Here is a 23148-nt window from a genome sequence, read left to right on the forward strand (position 1 = left end):
GAGGCACAAAGCCATCAAGAGACTGTACCTAGGTGGCACCCTGACAAAAATCCGATTGCCAGTCTCTCGCCAGTGAGGCATTCAAATATTACAGAATCGAATTGATGAGCTCAGCAAACCAAAGCTGCAGGCTGACCTTTTCAAGCAGAAATACAATTTCAGAGGCTTCTATCAACAGTGGAATCAGGAGGCCAGGTATCACAGAAATAGTCGAGAGAGGTTCTCTAGAGGTTATAGAGGTTTCCATTCCTACAACTTCTGGACCCACAATGAAAATGTCCCAAGGCCAGACAGAGAAGAGGCCAGACGCTGGTGTAGACAGGCTCGCTGCGATCTCAATGCAGCTCACAAGACACTGGTGGAGGGAGCACAGAGTGGTGTCTGTTTAAGGTCCATCAAGCAGTGGAAAAGTCTCTCATAGCAGCATGCTATAAAAAAATGGACAACCCCCAACAGCAGCTCAATTTCAGCCACTGCTGCACAAGTTTCCTGCTACAGCCCCAACTGAGAGATCTGCCTGAGATTGTGAAAAACCTGCAGACACTCGGGTGGATCCCAAAAGGACTCAATATCCCAACTGCCATCCATATCCCCACATACCGAACGGACAATTCAGATCAGAGAATGAAATGCTGGCACTGAACAAGGCATCTGAGCTCCTTAATAAATAGAAGCATATGTGAATTAAGGACTCAAGACAGATGGACTTCAATTAGTGTGACTGTGTTTTGACATGTTAAAGGATGATATCAGCAATCTAAAGCTGAAATATTATTTAGCATCACAACCAATATCATTTCAAGTTGTCTATTTTTCACAGTAATAATCACAGAAAATTAAATGAAAATGTTTTTTATTTTGTCATGCTATTTACTCACTAGAGTGTTTTTTATATACATTTAGAAATATTTACTTCAGCTTTCCTGACTTTGAGATATTCTGTATGGTTTTGTTCTGAAACAAAAAATCAAATATTCTTCTTGATTAAGTTTGTTGACATCTTTGAGTTGCAGCAGAATCACTGAACCATCTGCGGAGATCAACATATTCACTGTAACACTGTCATGAAATGAAAAATGTCAAGGTTTCTATGTTTTAAACGTTGTGACTACTTCTCAGAGCACAGTTTAACTACTTCATCTATAGATATTTTCCTATGTTTTAAGCAAGTTCTACTACTGTGACCCAAGTATGTATTGTTAAATTTAAATGATTTATGATACTGAGGACCAAAACAATACCGTATGAATTTCCAATAAAAGTTTGTTTTTGCAAAGTTTTTTTTAGCATTGAGATGAAAAAAATATTTAATGCAGTATTTCGCATTTGAGGGTTTTTAATGTAGTAGTTTTGTTCAGGAAATAAAAATACAAAAGAATTTAATGGAACTTTTTAATTTGTATTCAATTTTACTTATAAAATGAAATGATGAAACAGCAATCTCATATTTCAAACACCTTTGTAAACTGATTCCCAGTCTTTCTAATACTTCTATAGTTACTTTTGAAATTTTACTTTCTCTTTTTAATAATCATGTACCCAAGACTTTTGAGAAATAAAGCGTACTTACTAAATAATGACAGTGTGTGTGTTTATGATGTGATTTCACTGAATGTTACAGCAAAGATTTACCACTTCTTTTATCTTTTATAAATTGTGGGGATTGTGCCCCCAGAGGTCCAATTCTATGTTTGAGAGGACATGCAGTAAGTCCATATGTTTTGACAGATTTCCTTTTACATCAGGCACACCGTCAGGGATCTGAGCAGAGAATAGCAAATGTGATCACAAAGAGCTTATGAACAATAGTTTTCAAGTGTCATTATATCACACATGTCTTTGCATAAAAGCTGCAAAACTTTATGGCCATAGTGTAAAAAACCCCATAACATTTAAGCCTTAATAAAAATTATAAAGATATGAAACAATAATATATATAAATACACAATTACTTAAAAGAATCAATAAATACACAAACACTTCAACCAGTGCTTCCTCCAACTGGATGAGTAACGGGAACCACTCACTGTCGGATTTGTGAGTGCTAAAATTATACTGTTACTAGAGCCATCCAGTCGTTCTCTACAAGTGAACATTAAATTTTTTAAGAGTGCTTTTAAAGTACAAACACCCACAGCTACAAACGTCTGACTGGCACTACCCCTTCTAAGTATCCTACAAGGATTCTCCAGTGCATTCATTAAATGCAACATGCAGTTTCTGCACGCTATATTTGCTTGTTGGATGTCCACAAGGGGGCAGTATATAGCAGTGTGCAATACGCTTTAAAAAAAGCCACTTTAACTGGAACTGAACAGAAGCTGAATTTGTGTGCAATAGTATTTGCCTGCACATAGAGCTTACAGCATTGTCTGTATATGTCATCATCATTCATTTGATCAGTAATAAAGTGACCGAGGTATTTCACCTTTTTATGAATCTCAAGGGTATCGTCGGACAGTTTAAACACAGGGAAATTTAGCTGTTTATCCTGCTTGGTTCTACATATCAAGATAGCATTGTATTTATATCATATAGCACACCATATTCAGTACAGATATTAAGAAGCTGCTGTAATCCAGCACTACTTGGACTAAAAACAACCAGGTCATCTGCATACGTAAGATGAGTTATCAATGTTTTACCTAACATACATCCAGTGTTACAGGTTCTCAGCTGTATGGGCAAATCTGGAGGGTAAACTATGGAGACCCAGAAACACCTTTAACAGTTGATGGTAGAGATGGTTTACGATTAAAGATTTTATTTACATATATACTACTCAATATTAAACATCCAACAATTAATGCAATACTTATACCCCTTAAATTAACCTGAAAGACTGCGTTTTACTCCTAACTTCACTGTATGAAGAAAAATCCACTGTGCTACTATAGAAGCAAAATGACGGAAAAACAAGGAATTGGTGTCCAAAATCTATGAACCTAAATTTGTCTCTGAGGTTTATTTGTGGCTTCTCCCTTCATGGTTGATGGCAGTGATGGAGGGTTCTATTACCACCACAATCCCTATGATGAGGTAGCGCTTGACCAAGACTACTAGGTCCAGGGCCTCCTGCTTGGGTTCCTGCGTTCTACAACAACCACAAGCAGGTTGATCAATGTGAGTACTGCATCAGGAGTACAAGATGAAGAATGAAAGAAAATACATACAGTATAAATTAGTGGTCAGAATTAATATTTGGAACTGTATGTAATTGCAGATGGGGAATCAAACCACCAAACTTCCTCATTAGTAGGCATTCTGCTCTACCACCTGAGCTACAGCCACCCCAAAATTACCCCAAATATGTAAAAGCTAGACTATAGCTAAAGGACTTCTGGACTAAATTATATTTACAGATGTTCCTTAACTTGTTTTCTTCACCCTTACATATTTATTGTACACATCGAAATGTTGGCAGAATAAAGGAAAACATTTCTGAATAAAGTTCAGCAAATCAATACTACAACCTTTGTATAACACATAATTGAAAGCTGAAAAAAATTAACTGAAAAAATTGCTTTTCAGCCTAAAATGCTATTTTGTGTACAGCTTGATTTTAGCTTTACTTTTTTTAATGTAAAGCTGCTTTGCTGCATACAAAATATCTGCTTTTCTATAGCCATCTTGTCTGAGATCTCTAATTTCTCATAATACACAATGTTGCCCATGTCATAATTTTCTCTTACAAATGAAGTAATATCAAGACTATATCTTACAATAATTTTTAAAATACAGCTTCTCTGAATAATTGCACAGATTCAAGACCAAAATTGACTGTGAACTTTTGATTGTCAGTCACTTTTGACTTTTCCCAGTCCAATCTTTTCTAATTTTTCTTAACCAACAACTTACCTGGATAAAGACTAAAACATTCACTCTGCAGCTGAAGGTGGTCCTGAGTAATGGCTACGTGGAGCCTTTCACCTGCTACCACCAGGCTGACAGGGAAAATTTGCAACTGAATATAGAAAAAAAGTAAAAAAAATAAAAAAAAGATTATATTGAAAAGAAAAATTAATTTGAGTGTTTTAAATCAACATTTCTTTCCCGTTTGCAAGACTTTGGGGGGGAATCCCATTTATAACTTGGACAAGTTATACAATTTCTAATTCAACAATAATTTTCAGTGGACCAGCTTCTAGATCTCACACATATTACAGTGTATGTTTGTGGGATCCACATATTTGTTTTTAACATGTAAATGATAGCAAAGTGGCAATCCAGGCAGGAAAGTCAGTACCCTCTCCCCAAACCACCACCACCACCACAAAAATAAAATAAAATAAATAAAAAATAAAAAATTCAGTTCATATGGAAAATGTATTGTTGGAAAGATAAAGTGATTGCTCTTGTTTGATATGGTGAACCCATCCAGTCAATCTATGAGGACCTGTGGTTAGCTCCTCCCTGTTGTTCCATGTTTATAGACATTACAGTTCGAATATAGACATACAGCTCAAATAATTGTCTCCCTTTCTCTGACCTTTGAGTCCAACTCCTGTCCATGGTGCTGATCAAAAGCTGGAATGATGATATTATTTCTGCACTTACAGAAATAATAGGGATATGAGATCAAGTGTACTTGACCTAGTATGACGTGGCAGTAAATGTTCAAAAAGGGTCTGTCATCAAGTTGTACAAGGAGCTGAAAGGACATTCTCATATTAATTTTTCTTACAGTGACTCAACTCATTAAAGTACAGACATGAGTTTCAAAAATAAATAAATAAAATATAAATTTAAATAACTCTTTAAAGGCCTGGACCTGGATGGACATTTGGAAGAACTGTCTGTTTTATTCTGCTGTTTAGGAGCAACTGGAATGTCATCAGAATCAAGGTCAGAGTCAGGAAAGACTAAAACTACACCAACAGTCTGAGCACACCGCTGCTCTACTTGATCACTGTGTTATCCAGCATGGTGCAATCTAAACCCACAGCAGCAGGGGAGGGGTTTTCACTGTCCTACAGATGAGAAACATGACATAATCTTTATTTTTTACACAGTTATGCAGATTTTTGAGGAGACATGCACTGTTTTATGACCATCCCTCCCCTGCTTACTAACCTACAAGTTTATTACTGTTTTAAATAAACAGTAAGTCATGTTTCCTTTTTCATCACTAGTTTTTGGCTATTTTATATCAATTATGATCGCACTGATTCATCCAATTACGCCCTTTATGGGTCAAACAGGCCACCATAAGAGACATGCAAACATAGCAAGCAGGTGTACTAGCTTACTTAGAAGCCTATTGTACATTTAAGGATGCAAAGATTGTTCATGTGGGGATTTTACTGCGTTTGTCAGATAAATATCTGTCTTCAAGTACATTTCTTAGGAAGGATGAACAGAGTGAAAGTCGCTGTAAGTCGCATTTCCTCTGATTTCCTGCATCATCATCATCTAGCTCGGAGGCAGCTGGATGATGCGGGATGCGGGACAACTTTCCTCCGAAAGTTTCGTTTCTTCCAGGACATCAGAGGAAATTCAGTCTTGGATCTGCTGCTTCTGTTTCAGTCAGTTTCGTTTCTAACGAGCTGACGGAACTCGGAGGAGAAAAAGAAGACGGGCGTTCGTTGCTGTGATTGGACATCAGCAGCCTTTATATACAGCAGACTGATGCAGCATCACTACTTTCCCTGGCACTGATAGGACCCTGCACTGCTATGACTGAGGTACTGTGATTGTATTTATTTGTTTTATTGGCGTATATAGGTAGGTTACTAGCTAAGTAATAACGAAAATCTTAAAAACAGAAATACACGCAAAAATGATTTTGCTATTTTAAACACTGTGATCACAGAATAGAGAAAATCTTTATATGTTAATTTACTAACTTTTAAAAAATATATTTTTACACTTTTGTCAAATTATATACAGATGATCTTATTTAGATCTGTGTTTAATTATATTTGCTGCTTTGTTGTTGTTTAATTCCAAAGTACAAATGCTTTGGAAGCAACAAAGTAAACAAAGAGGGCTCACAAGGACAATTCAGTGTGCATCATCAACCACAGCCCTCGTACTGTAGCTGTTTAGTCTGTTTGAGAGGTGGGTGAAGTAGCTAAATCATAAGATCATCTAGATTCAGGCTAAGTTACTTAAACACTTGAATTATTGATCGTTTCCTTGTGCAATACACTGTTACTCAGCAAAATGATCAGAACAAAACAAGAAATAAAACCTTGAAGGACTCATAGTTCAAAGATTTGTTTCACATTTATATTTTCTGAGGTTTAAAGAGAGCACTATAAACCTAATTTGTAAACTAAGCAAAAGGTTTGCATGTGTTTCTAAATATTACTAATGTCAAACCTTTGCTATCATCACACAGTTATCTCAGTCATCCGATCCAGAGGAGTACAGTCTCCTTTCCCACATGGGTGTGGTTTACATCACACATTAAAAAGAATAAGTAAACAAAAGCATGCAATACTTGAAACAGAAATCAATCCACATTCTACAACAATGCTGCGTTTGTAGCTCTGTGCTTTATGGCCAAACTTCTCCACTTTGGTGGGGAAGACTGGCAGCTGTCCTGAATGTTTTGCTATTAATGCCATTAATCACCTTCCAGCTCATGGGTGCTACCTACTACAGTAAGTACTGCAGAAGCATTGTTTGTGTATTTGAGTTTTTTTATGCACTGCTTCTGCATTTTGATTTCATTTTTGTTAAATAAATAATGACACGGTGTAATATGTCATGTTTAGATGTTCATCTGATGTTTTATTGACCTATTTTTAAAACCCATTAAGCCCCTTAGTTCATGTGTTTTTTTTTTATTACATCCAGATATATAAAACCTTAAAACTAAAAGTGTGACAGTAAGTTTGCACTGCTGTAACACATGTCACAATTTTCTGAATTTCTTACAGGAACCCATTCTGGCATGGTGAATCCAAAGGCAAAGAAGAAAGTCGGGTGAATTGCTTTCTTTTTAATATACTGTATACAGTAGGAGGCAGTAACCGTTCTCCTACATGCTGAGTAGACATTATATTAATAGGATTTGGGTACTAATGCCGTTTTTGATTCTGCTTGAAGATCAGATTCTTTATTGATATCATTACTAACTACTTGTCAGTTTCCTGTGGTCAAAATAAATTAGGGAATAAATATGTTTTCAGCATTAAAACAAATGTGTGGAATCCATACATGAAAGAAACATTTTGAAACCAGATGGCCAAAATTATTTTTATACTCGACTTTAGTGTCTCTTTTTAATTAATTTATTTTTGTCTAATTTATAAAGATTATTCTATTATTTAAAGTAAAGATCATCTCTAACAATATCAGTCAAATAGTCAAATATGTGCATGTGGTTTGCTAACTTAGCTCTCAACCTTATCCTTACTAACATTGCATCAGCAGGACCAACATGGTTTTAATTTGCCTTCAGACTCTAGTTTCTCTCTGTTTAATGCTTTTACTTTGTTTAGGACTTCCTTCGGGCCCACAGCACCACCCATCATTGACTATCTGAAAGATATTCTACGGCGATATCCAGATGGTGGACAAATTTTGAAGGTTGGTGTAATGATGTAACAAAAACACACAACAGTTACTTTAGGTAATATTGGGATGCTGTGCAAATAATAATAATAATAAACTGTAAATGAAAATAGAAAGTTTATGAGATTTACTAGATTTTGCAGTTCTCACAAACATAAAAATGATTCACAATGGAACAACTGAAAACAGAGTAAAAATTTAAACTGAGACATTTTATTATTTCATGAAAAAAAATGTCTCATTTTGGATTTGGTGAAATCAACATGGTTGAATAAGTTGGGATGGGGCAACATTTAATGAGGTTAACTGGTAAAAAGTCAGTAACATGATTGGACAGAGACTCTGAGTTTCTCCAAAGTTAAGGGGCAGAGGTTCACCAATCTGTAAAGAAAAAAAACTGTCTACAAGTTGTAGACATAGTGTCAGAATAATATTCCTAAATGCAAAATTGTGCAGATTTGAATTATTTCATCATCTACTGTATATAGATTCGGAGAATCTGGAGAAATCTCTGTGTGCAAGAGATAAGGCCAAAAGTCAGTACCACAGCCACACAGGATTTTCAAGGCCTCAGGCAGTTCTGCAAAACAGGCATGATTCTCTCGTGGAAACCACTGCATTAGCTCCAGAACACTTCCACAAATCACTGTTTGTGAACACAGGTCACAGTGCCATCCACAAATGTGGGTTAAAGCTGTAGCTTGCAAAGAATAAGCCATATGTCAATACGATTCAGAAAGGCCACAATCTTCTCAGAGCTAAAGCTTGTTTAAAATGGACTGAAGAAAAGTGAAAACCTATTCTGTAGTCTAGAAAAAAAATCAAAATTGTATTTATTTTTTACAAACATAGACGGGTATACAACTGTTGCAAGAGCTTGTTCCACATAGCCGGCAATAAGTCGGAGTTGCTCCCAGAGGGTGATGGGCTCTGCCAGGGCTGCCCTTTGTCACCGATTCTGTTCATAATTTTTATGGACCAAAGTTCTAGGCCCTGCCAAGTGGCGGAAGGCTTTCACTTGGATGGTCTCAGAATCTCATCTCTGCTTTTTGCAGATGATGTGGTTCAGCTGGCTTCTTCGAGTGATGGCGTCCAGCTCGCAGCCAAGTGTGAAGCAGTGGGAATGAGAATCAGCACGTCCAAATCTGAGGTCATGGTTCTCAGTCAGAACAGGGTAGAGTGTCCGCTCCCAGGTCAGGACAGGGATGAGTTCCTGCCCCAAGTGGAGGAGTTTAAGTATCTCGGGGTCTTGTTCACGAGTGACGGGAGAAGGGAGCTGGAGATCGACAGACGGATTGGTCCTGTGGCTGCAGTGATTTGGATGCTGTACCAGTCCGTCATGGTGAAGAGAGAGCTGAGTGTAAAATCAAAGCTCACAATTTACCGGTTGATCTACGTCTCTACCCTCACCTATGGTCATGAACTGTGGGTAGTGATCCAAGATCGCGGATACAAGCGGCTGAAATGAGCTTCCGCCAAAGTGTGGCTGGCCTCTTCCTAAGAGATAGGGTGATAGGTTCAGCCGTCTGGGAGGGGCTCAGAGTAGAGCTGCTGCTCCTCCACATTGAAAGGTGCCAGTTGAGGTTGTTCAGGCATTTGACAAGGATGCCTCCTGGGCGCCTCATGGGTGAGGTGTCCTGGGCATGTCCCACCGGGAGGATGGATGGATGGATGGATGGATGGATGGATGGATGGATGGATGGCTCATCTGCCAGAGTGAATAGAAGAGGGCCCATATGGCATATTATCATCACTATGTATCTCTGATGGTATGGGGGTGCATTAGTGCCTATGGAATTCGCAGCTTGCATATCTAAAGGCACCATCAATGCTGAAAGGTATACACAGGTTTTAGAGCAAAATGTTCTCAATGAGGTAATTTCTTTTGCAGGGCAGGCCTTGAATATTTCAGAAAGATAATCCTAAACTGCGTACTGCATCTAGTACAACAGCATGTTTTCACAGTAGAAGAGTCCAGCTGCTGAACTCGCCTGCCTGCAGTATGGACCTTTCACCCATTAAAAACATTTGAAAGTGAACCTACACATTAATTGTGTGAACACAGAAGAACAAGAACAACAATTATTTCTACATTTAATGAAAATGTAATTTATTTCTACTTAACATTGTGACAAACCCAAAATATAAAACAATGAGCTTCATAATATGTACTGACTCTGTCCTTAGACCATCAGCTCAGATTAGAAAACGCTCTATTTAATTGGCAAAATGGAAACATGGATGCAAACTTCACTGGTTGGTGGAGGTGTAACTAAAATATGGTTGTAATTCACAGAAATCTCCCAGATTTTGTGCTGCTTGCAAATGATAAGGACCTGCAAATTTTTGCTTTTTTGCAACCGACCATACTGAACTGGCATTTTATCAGACAAAATATAAAAAATATAATGCAGTACAATTCATCAGTTTTACCACAGAGTTAAATTTACACAATTATTGACCATTTTTGAAGCTTAAAACATTTTTGCCATTGTATGCTAAAGAATAAGAATGACTACATCATATACTCTGACTGGACACTTTGGACTACAGTGTCCAGTGAGTCTGAGTTAGACTGAAACGGACCCTTTTTTTGTTTTTCCTCTGTAGACATACTTGCTGTGAGAAAGATCTACCAGCTTTCTGTGCAGAACTGTGTCAGTGGCAGCGTTGTACTGCCATTTTTTGCTCAAGGTTGTTTTTTTTGTAAACAGGAGCTGATTCAAAATGCAGATGATGCTCGAGCCACAGAAGTGGTTTTCATCCATGATGAGCGAAGCTATGGGACTGAAAGCCTTTGGACTGAAGAACTGGAGACATACCAAGGTATTCACTGAATAACAGAAATATATTTCACAAAAACTATTATTTATTTACATTTAAAAGTAATAAATAGAGCCAATACATCTCCAGTTAAGAATGTCTGTCCGGGTTTGCTGGGGACTTTTTGGTTTGTTTTTATTTAACATTCTGCTTCCTTTGGGGGGTCACGTCGAAAAGTGGAGCTACTCACTGTGGCGATCCCTTGTGACTAAAGGAGCAGAATAAAAGTAGCAGGTTCTGCTTGTTTCAGTGTGTAATTTCTCCCAAAGTATAGTGTGTGGATGTTTTTTCCTCATATTTTTCCACATTATCAAACATTTCCTAGGTGGCTGTTTTTAGAAAGCCCTATAAAACTGGATTCTGATTGTAGACTACATAAAATATGTGATGTCACATGCTGGGACTACAGTTGTGAATCCTAAGCTGTTGAATTTTGGCTGTCACCATCATTGTTTATTCAAGCTATCCAAGGCCCTGGAAAAACTACATTTCCAACAACAACTGATTGGAAAAACAAGTACAAAAATTTTCTCATTTTATTTATTTATTTTCTATTGTATAATTTTTTAATAGTAGTAATAGTGGGTCTGCTTATATTCTTTCATGTCTCAGGTGGTGCATAACAGGACAGATTACATTTTCTTAGTCTATATTTTCTGTGCTTTCTTGGATATTTGTGCTTTCAGAGACCAACGTTATCACTGTCAATGTGCTTCACTTAAAGGCATTGGTCATATAAGAAAACATGAATAACCAATGTGCATTTACAGCATCATTAAATAATATAGCTCTTGCTTCCTAACAAATTCCCACACTCACTTAATTCCATGTTTGTCTGAAAGGCAGAGCCTTGCAAAGTAAAAACTACTTGTTAACAAGCTACTGGCACTGTAATTCACTATGATAATGAATGTTGACTAGTGAAAACCAAATGTACTCACTTAATTAAACAGCCAAATAGTTTTATATGTATGTTCATGCAGCCCTCACCCTTAACACAGTTTAAACTTGCACAAGGTTGTTGAGCATTTTGCTTTTGGAGCAAACCTCAACTGTTCATTCACAGCACTGCAGTTTTTAAAACTGGCTTCATTTTTCGACAATGGAGCTTTCAGCTTAATTATAATATGCAGATCAAGCGTGAAGATTTAGGATAGTCACTGTTAATATTGTCTCTAGTTACAGTTACACTCAAAGTGTTCTACTGAAAAGTGTCTCCTGTCTTCTGATTTCCTTTCTGGAAAAATCTCATTCAGTGCACGTTGGTATAGAGGTTCCAGAGAATGTGTCACTAACACATAGATACCTAAAGCATAAGCCTTGAGTTTGTTATGTTTTTACGAAGGTCCTGCTCTCTATGCCTACAACAATGCCGCATTCACTGATGAAGACTGGAAAGGAATTCAGATGGCTGGAAGGAGTGTCAAGCGTGATGACCCAAACAGAGTGGGAAGGTTTGGAATCGGCTTCAACTCTGTTTACCACATAACAGGTGAAACTATGTGTAGTTAGATCACAGCTATGAGTAGTAATTTTTGAAAAGATAAACAGTTAGCAGTAACATATTTTTACTTTGTCCACAGATGTGCCAAGTATATTCAGTTCAGAGCATCTTGGCATGATGGATCCCCAAGAAAAAGTATTTGGAGAGAGAAATGGAGGGTTTCGGTGGTCTTTGGATGATGCTGAACACCAAGAAGTTCTGTTGAATATGAGTGATCAGTTTCAACCATTTAGAGATATAGTCTCACTTGTATGTGAACATGGATGGTCAAAAGTTGTCATGGAGGATCAGCACTTCAGTGGGACAATTTTTAGATTTCCTCTACGCAATGAAGCATCAGAGATTTCTGATAATCTGTATGACTCAGATAAAGTGGTTGAGCTTTTTGATAGCTTCATTGCAGATGCAGATTTGAGCCTCCTCTTCTTGAAAAATGTCACCTCCGTGTCCTTGTTACATATTAGTGAAGATGGAGCTGTTAACACCAGACTTGAAGTTCAATCTTCAGTCCCCACAGATGGTGTTTTGGAGCCAGAAGAGGAGTCAGTCACTGAGGGTCTAACAAGGTTCAAAGTTATAACTGTGAGTTCAGAAGACCAAAAAGAGACAAAGTGGCTTCTGACAACATGTACCATGAAAGAGGGCGTTGCAGAAGATCTCGATTTGCTTACAAAGAAGTTGAGCTTTTTACCTCAAGTTGACCTGGCATTCCCCTGTGGTGAGAAGAGAGACTGTAGCCAGAGCAGACTGAGCTGCTTTCTCCCCCTTCCAAACAATGAATCCAATAAGACAGGACTCCCAGTTTATGTCAATGCATGCTTTGGCCTCACAGACAATAGAAGACACATCAAATGGCAAGAGGAAGACCAGAGACATGATGAACATGCATTGTGGAATGAAATGCTGATGAAGAAGGTGTTTCCACAAGCATACATCAAGATCATTCAAGATGCCATTAAACTTGCCCAAAAATCTATCCTCCCTGTTTCCTCTGTGTACAATCTGTGGCCAGATCTCACTCAGATACAACACAAAGACAAATGGCATGCTCTCACTCTGGATGTTTTTCATCACTTATTCAGACAGAACGTGGCCATCCTCTCTCTTGCTAAAGATGAAAGACAGTTTATCTCTCCATCAGAAGCTGTTTTCCCCTGCAATGGCCCAACAAGCACCAACATATTGTCTGCCATTAAAAGGGCTTTAGTGTCATGTGGAGAAAATCTTGTCACTTTACCAGCTAGTGTTGCGAATGCTATAAATGAGGCCTACCCAAACCCTACTACCCTAAAACATGTGACTCCAGCATTCCTCAGGGACATTCTCCACAGGACCGGTGTGGATAACATCACCAAAGATGACAAACTCAGTCTTTTGGAGTACATTTTGGGTGATAAACAATACAAAGAACTTGAGGGTCTTCACCTCCTTCCACTCAGTGATGGCTCTTTCAGATCTTTCACATACAGAGAGGAAGACACTGCTTTGATTGACAGCCATGAATTTCCAAGGTAGGGTTTCCATACATCTATCAATATTTAAAATAAATGTTATATTCATTATGACTAAAGTTGCCATTTTTATGTGTTATTCACATAATGATTGTAACTGAATATTTGGAAGGTTCAGGAATATTTCTATACTGAATGAACTCTTAACAGTTTGATCGACAGAATCCATTACACTTTTTTATAGAGTCTTGCTGCCATTCTGTAAACCCTTCTTCATCCCACATGATCTGACTCCAGCCTGCGGTGCCCATCTGAAAGAACTGGCCAGAAGAAGTAAGTCAAAGTAATTTTAAAGAATGCAGAGTCATTTGTACACAGCTACACATTTTAGCACACACATTTATTCTTATCTTTTAAAAAAAATCTTTTTGATCTGCTCTTCAGATTTCTTCAAGGTCACCAACATTGATGCATCCCATGTGGCTGAATATGCAAGACGATATTTGCCACCAGACTGGAAGCAGACAGGGAAGAACCTTGTTACATGGGACAACAACAACAGTCAGCATCCACCTTTAGACTGGTTCCAAGAATTCTGGAGGTTTCTCAACAGTCATTTTAACGAGTTAAGTCCTTTCACTGACATACCTCTAATACCAGTTAGTCCTCTGTCTGGCAGTCAGACTGTATCAGTAGCAAAACTACAGCAGAGCACAACCCTGATCTTTCAGAAAAGTAAACAGCTGAATTTGCCAGACGGAATAGCTCATCTGGTGAACAAAGTTGGTGGCACAGTGGTGAGAGGAAATGAGTGGCTCAAGCATGAAGACCTTGACTCGTACGTGCTGTGCCCATCTCCAAGGAGTGTTTTGAAGGTCTTGATGAATTTAGATTTCCAGTATCTTGTCACAGAACTCACATCTGCCTCTCACACAGCACGCAATGAACTAAAAGATTATCTTTCTTATCTGGATTCTCTCTCAAAAACAGAGAAAGATTTTCTGTTGAAGTTGCCTTTGTTTCAAACCATGAAAGGATTCAGTGTTGCAGCTCAATCAAAACAAGCTGTGCTTCTGATCTCAGGCCTAACAGTACCAACAGAGCTCCCTATGCCTGATTCCATAATCCAGTGTTCTACTGAGACTGACCGCAGACTGTTACAGCTGCTCAAAGTTCATCTCTTGGACACCGCTGAAGCAGCCAATGTTCTTGTTGACAGCATAAGGAAAGGCGCTTGTAGCAGTGACACACTAACAAACAATGACTTGGGTTTTACAGCATGGTAAGGTGCTTTTCTCACAAAACGAATCCCTGAAATGTAGCTGTAAGGACTTGAGCTTCATTGAAATGAATGGACAGCTGAAAAAGGCATCTGACTTTTTTGATCCAAGAATTCAGACTTTTAAAGTCATCTTTGAGTCAGACTTCTTTCCACCGCCTTCATACACTCATTCACTGCAGATGCTGGAAAGCTTAACAGAAATCGGATTACTGAATAAAGAGATGGATTTCTCACCTGAACATTTGCTACATGCTGCCACCCTGACTGACAAACTGTGTGTGAACTCACAAACTGAGGCTCTAAGAAGAGCTCAGGTTCTGTTGGAAATGTTGGAAAGTAATGATCTACTGTCAAAGTTTTCTCACAACAATTCATTGCCTCAAAATGTTAAATGGTCCCATGTGAACAACCTGGAAGTGAGAAACAATTCAGTGATAAATCTCAGAAGTATTGTTTGTTTTGCCCAAATGAAATAAGACATTCTGTGTATAAGGACATTGTTGGACATGTTGCCTCAGGGAAGCTCAGTGACAGAGTTAGCAACAGCCTTGGTCTCAAAGACCTACCACCACCTGAAAAAGTGATTGAGAATCTGTCAGTCTTGAAATCAAAAGCACTGGAAATGGCTAATCCTGACACAGATGTAGACTTCAAAAGACAGCTGCACAGCATTTACAAACACATGCAAGACAATGTCTCTGTATTTGTTACAATGATGAGCAAGGAGACATGTGGTATGGACTCACAACCACTTTGTTGCACCCCAGGATCTGGTTCTTGAATACCCAAATAATCTAGATCTGAGTTCTTACATTGGGAAGGTGCCAAGTGATTTTTGCCATACAAACATTGTTCCAGAGGTTTGGCCTGAGAAAAGTACTTTCCAGTGAAGACATTTTGGGCATTCTGTACTCCATCCAGGAAATGTTGAAGCAAGACAACGCCATTTGCAAGTTCCTCTGAGGTCAAAGTGTCAATAGAAATTCTCAACTGGCTCTGGAAAGAGAAGAAGACAGTTCAGGATGACATCCCAGTGCCAGTCATTGCTGAGGGAGGAAAATTTACCCTTAAACCACGATCAACAGCTCTTTTCTGTGATGTAAGCAAAAATGGACTGAAAGAACTAAACTGCAGAGAAGAGGAAATTTATGTCATACATGAGGAAATCCCAAAAGCAGCGGCTGAATGGCTTGAAATTCGTTTTCTCAGTACCCACATCCTTGATCCAGAGGAGATAGGAATAGAGCAGTGTGGACAATCTGAACCAATAACAATGAGGATAAAAACATTCTTAAAGAGTACGATGAAGACAGTGACATCTTCAAAGAGCTCATCCAGAATGCAGAGGATGCTGGGGCAGATGTTTGCAAGTTCTTGGTGGATTTCAGAGTACACAGAGATGCCCCTGAAAGCCTGATTGACCCTGACATGGCTCTTTGTCAGGGACCTTGTCTTTGGGCTTTCAATAATGAGCAGTTTACAGCAGAGGATTGGAAAAATATTGTCAGAGTTGGCTCAGCCTCAAAGGAAAACAAAGCAGAAAAAATTGGAAAGTTTGGACTTGGATTCAACACTGTGTATCATGTGACAGATGTCCCCTCCATCCTTAGTGGCAACACTCTTCTCATACTTGATCCAAATGTTACTCATCTCACAAAGCATATTAAACACAAAACAAATCCTGGAATCAAGCTGGATCTCTCTCAACAGCGACTCTTTCATTGTTTTCCTGGTCAGTTTGGATCATATGAAAACATTTTTGACTGTAATTTTACCAGAAAAAGTCCTCCTGAACCCTATCCAGGCACTCTGATCAAACTACCTTTCCGAAGTGAAGAAGAGGCTGCCAAATCAGAAATAAACCCAAAAGTGTATCAAAAACACAATATCCTTGATTTTCAACATCTCTTTTCTAAGAATTCACAAACCCATCTGCTTTTTTTAAAGAACATCATTACATTATCCCTCCAAAATATCCCCCACAATGGATCAACTCCACCAAGAGATAATGAAATAGAGACCATCTTCTCTGTGTCCAAAACCACTGTGAGTGCAATGGAGATTCCTGATGACACCAGTGTGTCCAAGCAACGTCACGCTGAGAAATCACTGATGAAACTTGATGGTAAATGCAAAGAGTGATCAATTGCTGCAAATCAGCATTGTGAAATATCCAGTCAGCTGTCTAATGAAACTAAACTTCAGTTCTGGCTCCTGTACAACTGCTTTGGGACAGATGAGTCCTTTAAAATGGCCCTTCACAAAAACAAGCAGGCCAGTTTCTCTTTGCCCATTGGAGGGATTGCTGTGCCTTTGCAAAATGATCCAGAAACTGGAAAATTCACCACATTACAAACAGATCTTGTTGGACAGGCCTTTTGCTTCCTTCCTCTTCCCATTCACACAGGTCTTCCTGTCAATGTAAATGGCACATTTGCAGTGACAAGCAACCGAAAAGCTCTGTGGGAAACTGGAGTGAAAAGTGACTGGAACAAAGCTCTCCTTCAGGATCCAGTAGTGACAGCATATGTTACTGTACTCAAGGCACTAAAGAAAATGTCAGAAGATAAGCAGCTGGTGAGTTACTGTTATCACAGTTTTTGGCCTGATAGAGAGAAAGTGACTGAAACTTTCAAGCCTTTAGTGGATGCACTTTACTCAACCATTGTTGATGACTCTGTTGGTCCAGAGCTCTTTAGTGATGGAGAACAATGGTTCTCAATGAACAATGCCATATTTCTACATGAGAGCATTGAAAATGATAAAAAGATTGGTGACCTTGCAGTTCAAGTTTGCAAGGAATATGCCAAAGGACCCAACCATGTTGTTCCTCTTCCACTGTGGCTGAGAAATAGCTTCAAACAGGCTGGCCTTGAAAAGGTTTTACAAAACAGGACATGGAACTGGGAGAAGTTCTACAGAGAAGCAGTGTTCGGTAACCTAACTTCAATGGACTCAAAGAGTAGAGATACCCTTGTGCTGCATGCTATTGACCTTCATATCAAAGAAATTGACAGTCTGCTGCTCTGCTATGCATGCATACCCACAAAGGGTGGACAGCTCCAACATGTCAGGAAACTTGTGAATCCTACAGGGAAAGTGGCCTGTCTTTTTGAACCAAAAGAGGGACGCTTGCTTGGTGGATCCGAAAATGACTTCAGATCTCCAAAAAGGATTCAGCGTTTGCTGGAACTCGGTATGGCAAATGATCATCTCCCATTGGAAGATATCACAGAGAAAGCAGGCACAATTGATAAAACCTGGAGCATTGACAAAAAGAAAGCATTTGTCCACTTGAAGTGCCTTTTTGAACTGATGAAAAATCACATTTATGATGAAGACTCTCACCACTGGAAAACACTCAGGACAACTGCATTTTTTCCAGCATATTCACCTGGTGATGCAAAAATGGAAGGAAATGTAACACTTAAAAGGCCCACAGATGTTTTTAGTGACAAATGCTCCCTTCTCGTTAATATGACACAACCAGTGCTGGATAATAGTAATTTGAAAATACACCACAGTGATCCAGTCCTACAGATCTTGGGCGTGAACAGCACTCCGAAGCCAGAGGTGGTGCTCCAGCAGCTGCATGAAGGAAGCAAACAAGCACACTCCATTGACAGAGCCATGCTTTACAAAATAGCATTCGAGTGCTATAAGTGTCTGGATAAGTGGATCTGTGACTCTGGAAATGCCACTTACATTTCACAACAAGCAAGTTCATTTCCATTCATCCTCATTGGCGATACATTTGTGAATGTCAACCGTGTAGCTGAGAACGGGCAATTTGAAGCAAAGCCCTATCTCCACGTACTTCCAGCTGCCTTCACAAGCTTCAGGAACCTCTGGACATGTATAGGTGTTGAAAAACAATTCACAGCCACTCAGTTTCTAACTGTGTTGCAGGAATTACAAGCTCAACATGGAAACAAACCCCTACCAAAGAGTGATCTCTCAGTTGTCTTCACAATTTTAAACAAAGGGATTTTTGAGGCCGAAGTCAAAATCACGGATGACTTTCTGATACCCAATGAGCATGGAGTTTTGCAGTTTGCTAGTGAGCTGTTTTACAATGACAGCCCGTGGATGCCACTCACTTCAGGTGTCACATTGTGTCACGAGAATATCCCACGTGTTATGGCTCACCACCTTGGAATCAAAACAACAAGGCATCATTCTCTGGAAACCCACATAGTTGATGACATGTCACCATTTGCTTTTGACTTTGAACAGAGGGAAGAACTCACTGTTCGTATTAAAAACATAATTTCAGCCTATCCATCAAAGAAGGATATCCTTAAAGAGCTCATCCAAAATGCTGATGATGCAGAAGCAACAGAAATTCACTTCATCTGGGACAAAAGACAATATGGGAAAGAAAAAACATTTGGGGAGAAATGGAACAATCTCCAGGGTCCAGCACTTTGTGTGTTCAACAACAAAGTATTTTCTGATGCTGACATTAAGGGAATTCAACAGCTGGGAGAGGGAGGAAAGCACAACACCCCAGGGAAGATAGGGAAGTACGGAGTTGGATTCAACTCTGTTTACCATCTGACTGACTGTCCTTCGATCCTTACAGGAGATGAAGTACTTTGCATTTCTGACCCCAATCAAAAATACATTGAAAATCATTCAAATAAACCACGATATGGCATTGGCTATAAACTAGCTGACACTTTCAAAGAAATGTATGTAGATGTCTACAAATCATTTCTTCCAGACATTTTTTCTCTTAAAGAGGGCACCATGTTCAGATTACCTCTGAAGATGGATACCAATGAAAATACCTCCAAAATATCACAGCAAGGAGTCACTGACCGCGACATGAAAGAACTGTGCTCTGCCCTGTCTGAAGATCCTGAAGGACTAATTCTCTTTCTGAAAAACATCTGCAAAATCACAGTCCATGAAATCAGTGAAGATTCAAGAGGACTTAAAACCATCTTTGAGGTTGAAAAAAATCTGCCACAGAAAAGTCGGGACGAGAAAGAAGCTTTTGTAAAACATCTACAAAATGCACTGCAATCAGACAAAACAGCAACACCGCACAAGACTTTCTATGAAACTGTGATTTCCACCTCAGATAAAAGACAAAGTAAGTGGATTGTTGCAGAACAGTTTGGCTCCTTCAAAGACAGCTTTGAATTAAAACTATCAGACAAACTTCCCCAAGCATCATTAGCTGCACGTGTGAACACAAAAGGGTCCAGCGTCATGGATTTTAAAGGAGAAGCCTTTTGTTCACTTCCTTTGCCAGGGAAAACTGGACTGCCAGTACATGTAAATGGAAACTTTGAGGTTGATTCTGCCAGGAGAAGCCTTTGGAAAGAAGATGGGAAGAGTAAGAAATCAGGCTGGAATGAGTCTTTGAAACAGAACGTCATTGCTCCGCTTTATGCAGATCTCCTGCATTACATCAGGTGCAGCATTGCAGTCAAGAAAGTTTCCCTTGCAAGTACTGACTCATGTTTCAGAACAGAATACTTGTGTTTTTGGCCAGCTGTGTCCAAGGATGTTTGCCCAGACTGGAAAGAAATGATACATGGAGTATACAGATCACTGAAAGAAAAAGGCCTTGATGTAATCCCTGTGATGAAGAGCTCAACACGGAAAATTGCAGATAAGAAAATTAAAGAATACTCATTTGACTGGTGTAATGTCAGTGAAACAGACTCTACTGAGTCACCTTATCTGACAACCTCAGGAAATTTCAATCTGAACAACATCTTGGAAGATCTTGGAATGAAGCTGGTTCCTTATTCCACAAACATGCAGAAGATTTGGACAAGTTTCAGATCTGCTGGGGTTGAAGTGAAAGAGGTCAGTCCCTCCACTGTGCAGACTTTTCTACGAGCAAAACCTCTCAATGATCCAACCCAAACAGATGAGGATTTGCCTTTACCCATAAGTGCTACTTTGGTCAAAGATGAGAAAAGATGTTCAGAGCTCTTGAGATTTTGTTTAAAAGATTTCTCCTCACAAAAGGTCACCCAGGACAATTCAAATTTACTCAATGGACTTCCACTTCTTCTCACAAGAGATAAAGTATTGACAGTTTTCAACTCCCAGTCACCCAAGTTGATATCAGGATATGAAAATCTCTTCTTTCACTACGAAGACAAATTTGCAGACTATCAGACAAACAAAGACCACATTGAACTTCTTCAAAGTTCAAGAATCATCCAAAAAATGACATTGCCCTGCTCGGAGAAATATCTGAAACCATTAATTCAGCATCTTCTTGAGAACTGTGAAGATGATCCGCACAGTGGTCTTCATGTCCCAAATGAGAAAATGTTGAAGTGGCTGAAATCACTTTGGAGGTTTATAATGAGTGAAATTAAAGCACCAACATCTAGAGATGACGAGTCAAATCTGATACTCAGTGATGTGAGGAAACTCTTCAGTGACTGCTACATTTTACCTGTTGTGTGTCCAAGGTTGAATGACAAGCACTTACTGCAAACAATGAAACACATGTCAAGTGTTGTGTTTGCCTCACAGAAACACAAAGACATATCAGGCATCCTCTTTAAACTTGGTTTTATGAGGTTTGATCGTGTATTCTTTTTTGAGATGGACCGACAGGTATATTCATATCTACAGCATGAGCTTCTCGATGTAGATGATCAAAGCTCAGTGTTGGATCAAGTGTACAACATTAATCACCCAGAGTTTTCCCACCTTTCAAATGATGATATGAAAGAGTTTCAGATGTTCCTGCAATTGGGATTATCCAAGCCCAAAGGGAACCAAGAGTATGTGAGAAAACTCAAATCCTTACCAATATTTGAAACAACACATGGTGAACGAGTGAGGATTGATGGACCTAAGAAGGTTTTCATCCTTAACATCAAATATACATTCATATTTCCAGATTTGTTCAACCTACCTAAAAGCAACAGTATTTTTCTCAAGTTCAACTCTGAGAACTACACACTGTCAGAAACACTCAACATTCAGGTCCTGGATGATTTGCAGTATTTCATGAAGTTCATTCTGCCTGCTGTACACCAACTCACAGAGACACAGATTCTTCACAGCCTCAAGCTGTTGCTGTTACTACATTACTCTTCAGAGGACAAGAAAACTATCATCTCCTCACTAAAGACGGTGAAACTGATTCGCAGTTCTCAAGGTAGACTGGAGCCTGCATCATACTACTTTGATGAGAGTGTGGAGCTGTACAAACGAATGTTGCCCTATGAGAGATTTGTTCCTGAGAGATTTTGGGCTGAGCTTTGTGAAGGAGATGACTACACAACAGAAAAAGCAAAACACCTGGTCAGAAAACTTGGAATGAAGCATGTTGTGTCAAACGATGAGATAATAAATTTTGCGTACCAGCTGGAATCAGAAGCAAAAGGAAAAGGAAGAATTGAAGACCTGAAACTGAAATCATCCTTACTTTTCAGGGAAGCCTTGAATAAAGCATGTGATGCCAAAGACAACAACGAAAGGTTGCTGGAAAGCATTGCTGACATCAAATTCATTTTTCCAGTGATTATTCAAAAAGAACTGTCCCACTACCACCAACCATTTGCAGCCGAAGGAACTATGGTGAAAATTAGAGGCTCTTTAATTAACAAAAATCCAGAGCATCAAGATTTGATTTGGACCTCCATGCCAATTATAGACCTGCCATTTATGTCACAAAGTCTTCAGAAAATGATAATAAATGCAGGAGCTCATGAGGAACCACCTCCAAACTGTGTAGCCAGTAACATAAGAAACATCTGTCAGTCACCATGTGAAACTGACCAGCTGATCAAAACACGAGCTAAAGTGTTCAGAAGTTCGTACGCTTACCTGCAAGCAAAAAGATTTGAAGGAAACCAGCTGGCTGGTCTTCCTGTTGTGTTGGTTGAAAAAGACACAAAACTTATGAGGCCTGATGACGTGTGTCTGTCGCTCTCCTATGATCTGGACTTCAGACCATATCTGTACAAGATTACTCCAGAAGATGCAATGTATGCACCATTCTTTCAGAAAGTTGGTGTGAAGAACAAAGCTACTGCAGAGCAATATTGTAATGTTTTGGCAGCAGTTTACGCTGACTCCTGTGATAAACAGAAACTACATTCAAACCAGCTGAGAACTGTGAAACGAGCTGTTGAGCAGTTGTTTAAGTCAATCAGTGCTCAGGGAAATGAGACACTTCTTGAAAATGTGGAGACTCTGTATCTTCCTGCAGTAGATGGTAAATTATACCCATCATCCACACTCTGCTACAACGACACAGTGTTTGAGACCAAAAGGTTGGAAGAAGCACTGGAGAACAAGTTCCTGCTGCTTGAGAAACTCGGTAAATGTCATTTGGGCAACGACAAGTATGAGCATCATCAGCTGTTGCAACTGCTGCCTCAGAAATTTCAGCCAAAGATGCTGTCTGAGTTCACAGAGGAAAGAGTTGTGGAATTAAAGATACAGCTTTGTGAACTTGGGACTGGCTGTGAATTTAGTGGATGGTTTGATAAACATCTCTCCTCAGGAGTCTTTAAATATGGATTCATTTGTCTTATTAGAGAGAATTCTCAAGGCAAAATAACACAAGAAGA

The 23148-nt window shown here is 39.1% G+C and overlaps 1 protein-coding gene across 1 annotated transcript in view; it reads left to right on the top strand.

The window, feature by feature from the left end:
- The window catches only part of LOC109197443 (sacsin-like), a 42816-nt gene that overhangs the window by 18134 nt on the left and 1534 nt on the right, over nucleotides 1-23148 (top strand). Inside the window, exons 6-11 of the mRNA XM_025903718.1 lie at nucleotides 11931-13362; nucleotides 13547-13635; nucleotides 13747-14544; nucleotides 15882-16022; nucleotides 21468-21728; nucleotides 22785-22895. Coding sequence (XP_025759503.1) covers nucleotides 11931-13362; nucleotides 13547-13635; nucleotides 13747-14544; nucleotides 15882-16022; nucleotides 21468-21728; nucleotides 22785-22895 — 2832 coding nt within the window. The remainder of the gene's footprint in view (nucleotides 1-11930; nucleotides 13363-13546; nucleotides 13636-13746; nucleotides 14545-15881; nucleotides 16023-21467; nucleotides 21729-22784; nucleotides 22896-23148) is intronic.

The sequence above is a fragment of the Oreochromis niloticus genome, linkage group LG16 (assembly GCF_001858045.2).
Source record: "Oreochromis niloticus isolate F11D_XX linkage group LG16, O_niloticus_UMD_NMBU, whole genome shotgun sequence".
Lineage (NCBI taxonomy): Eukaryota > Metazoa > Chordata > Actinopteri > Cichliformes > Cichlidae > Oreochromis > Oreochromis niloticus.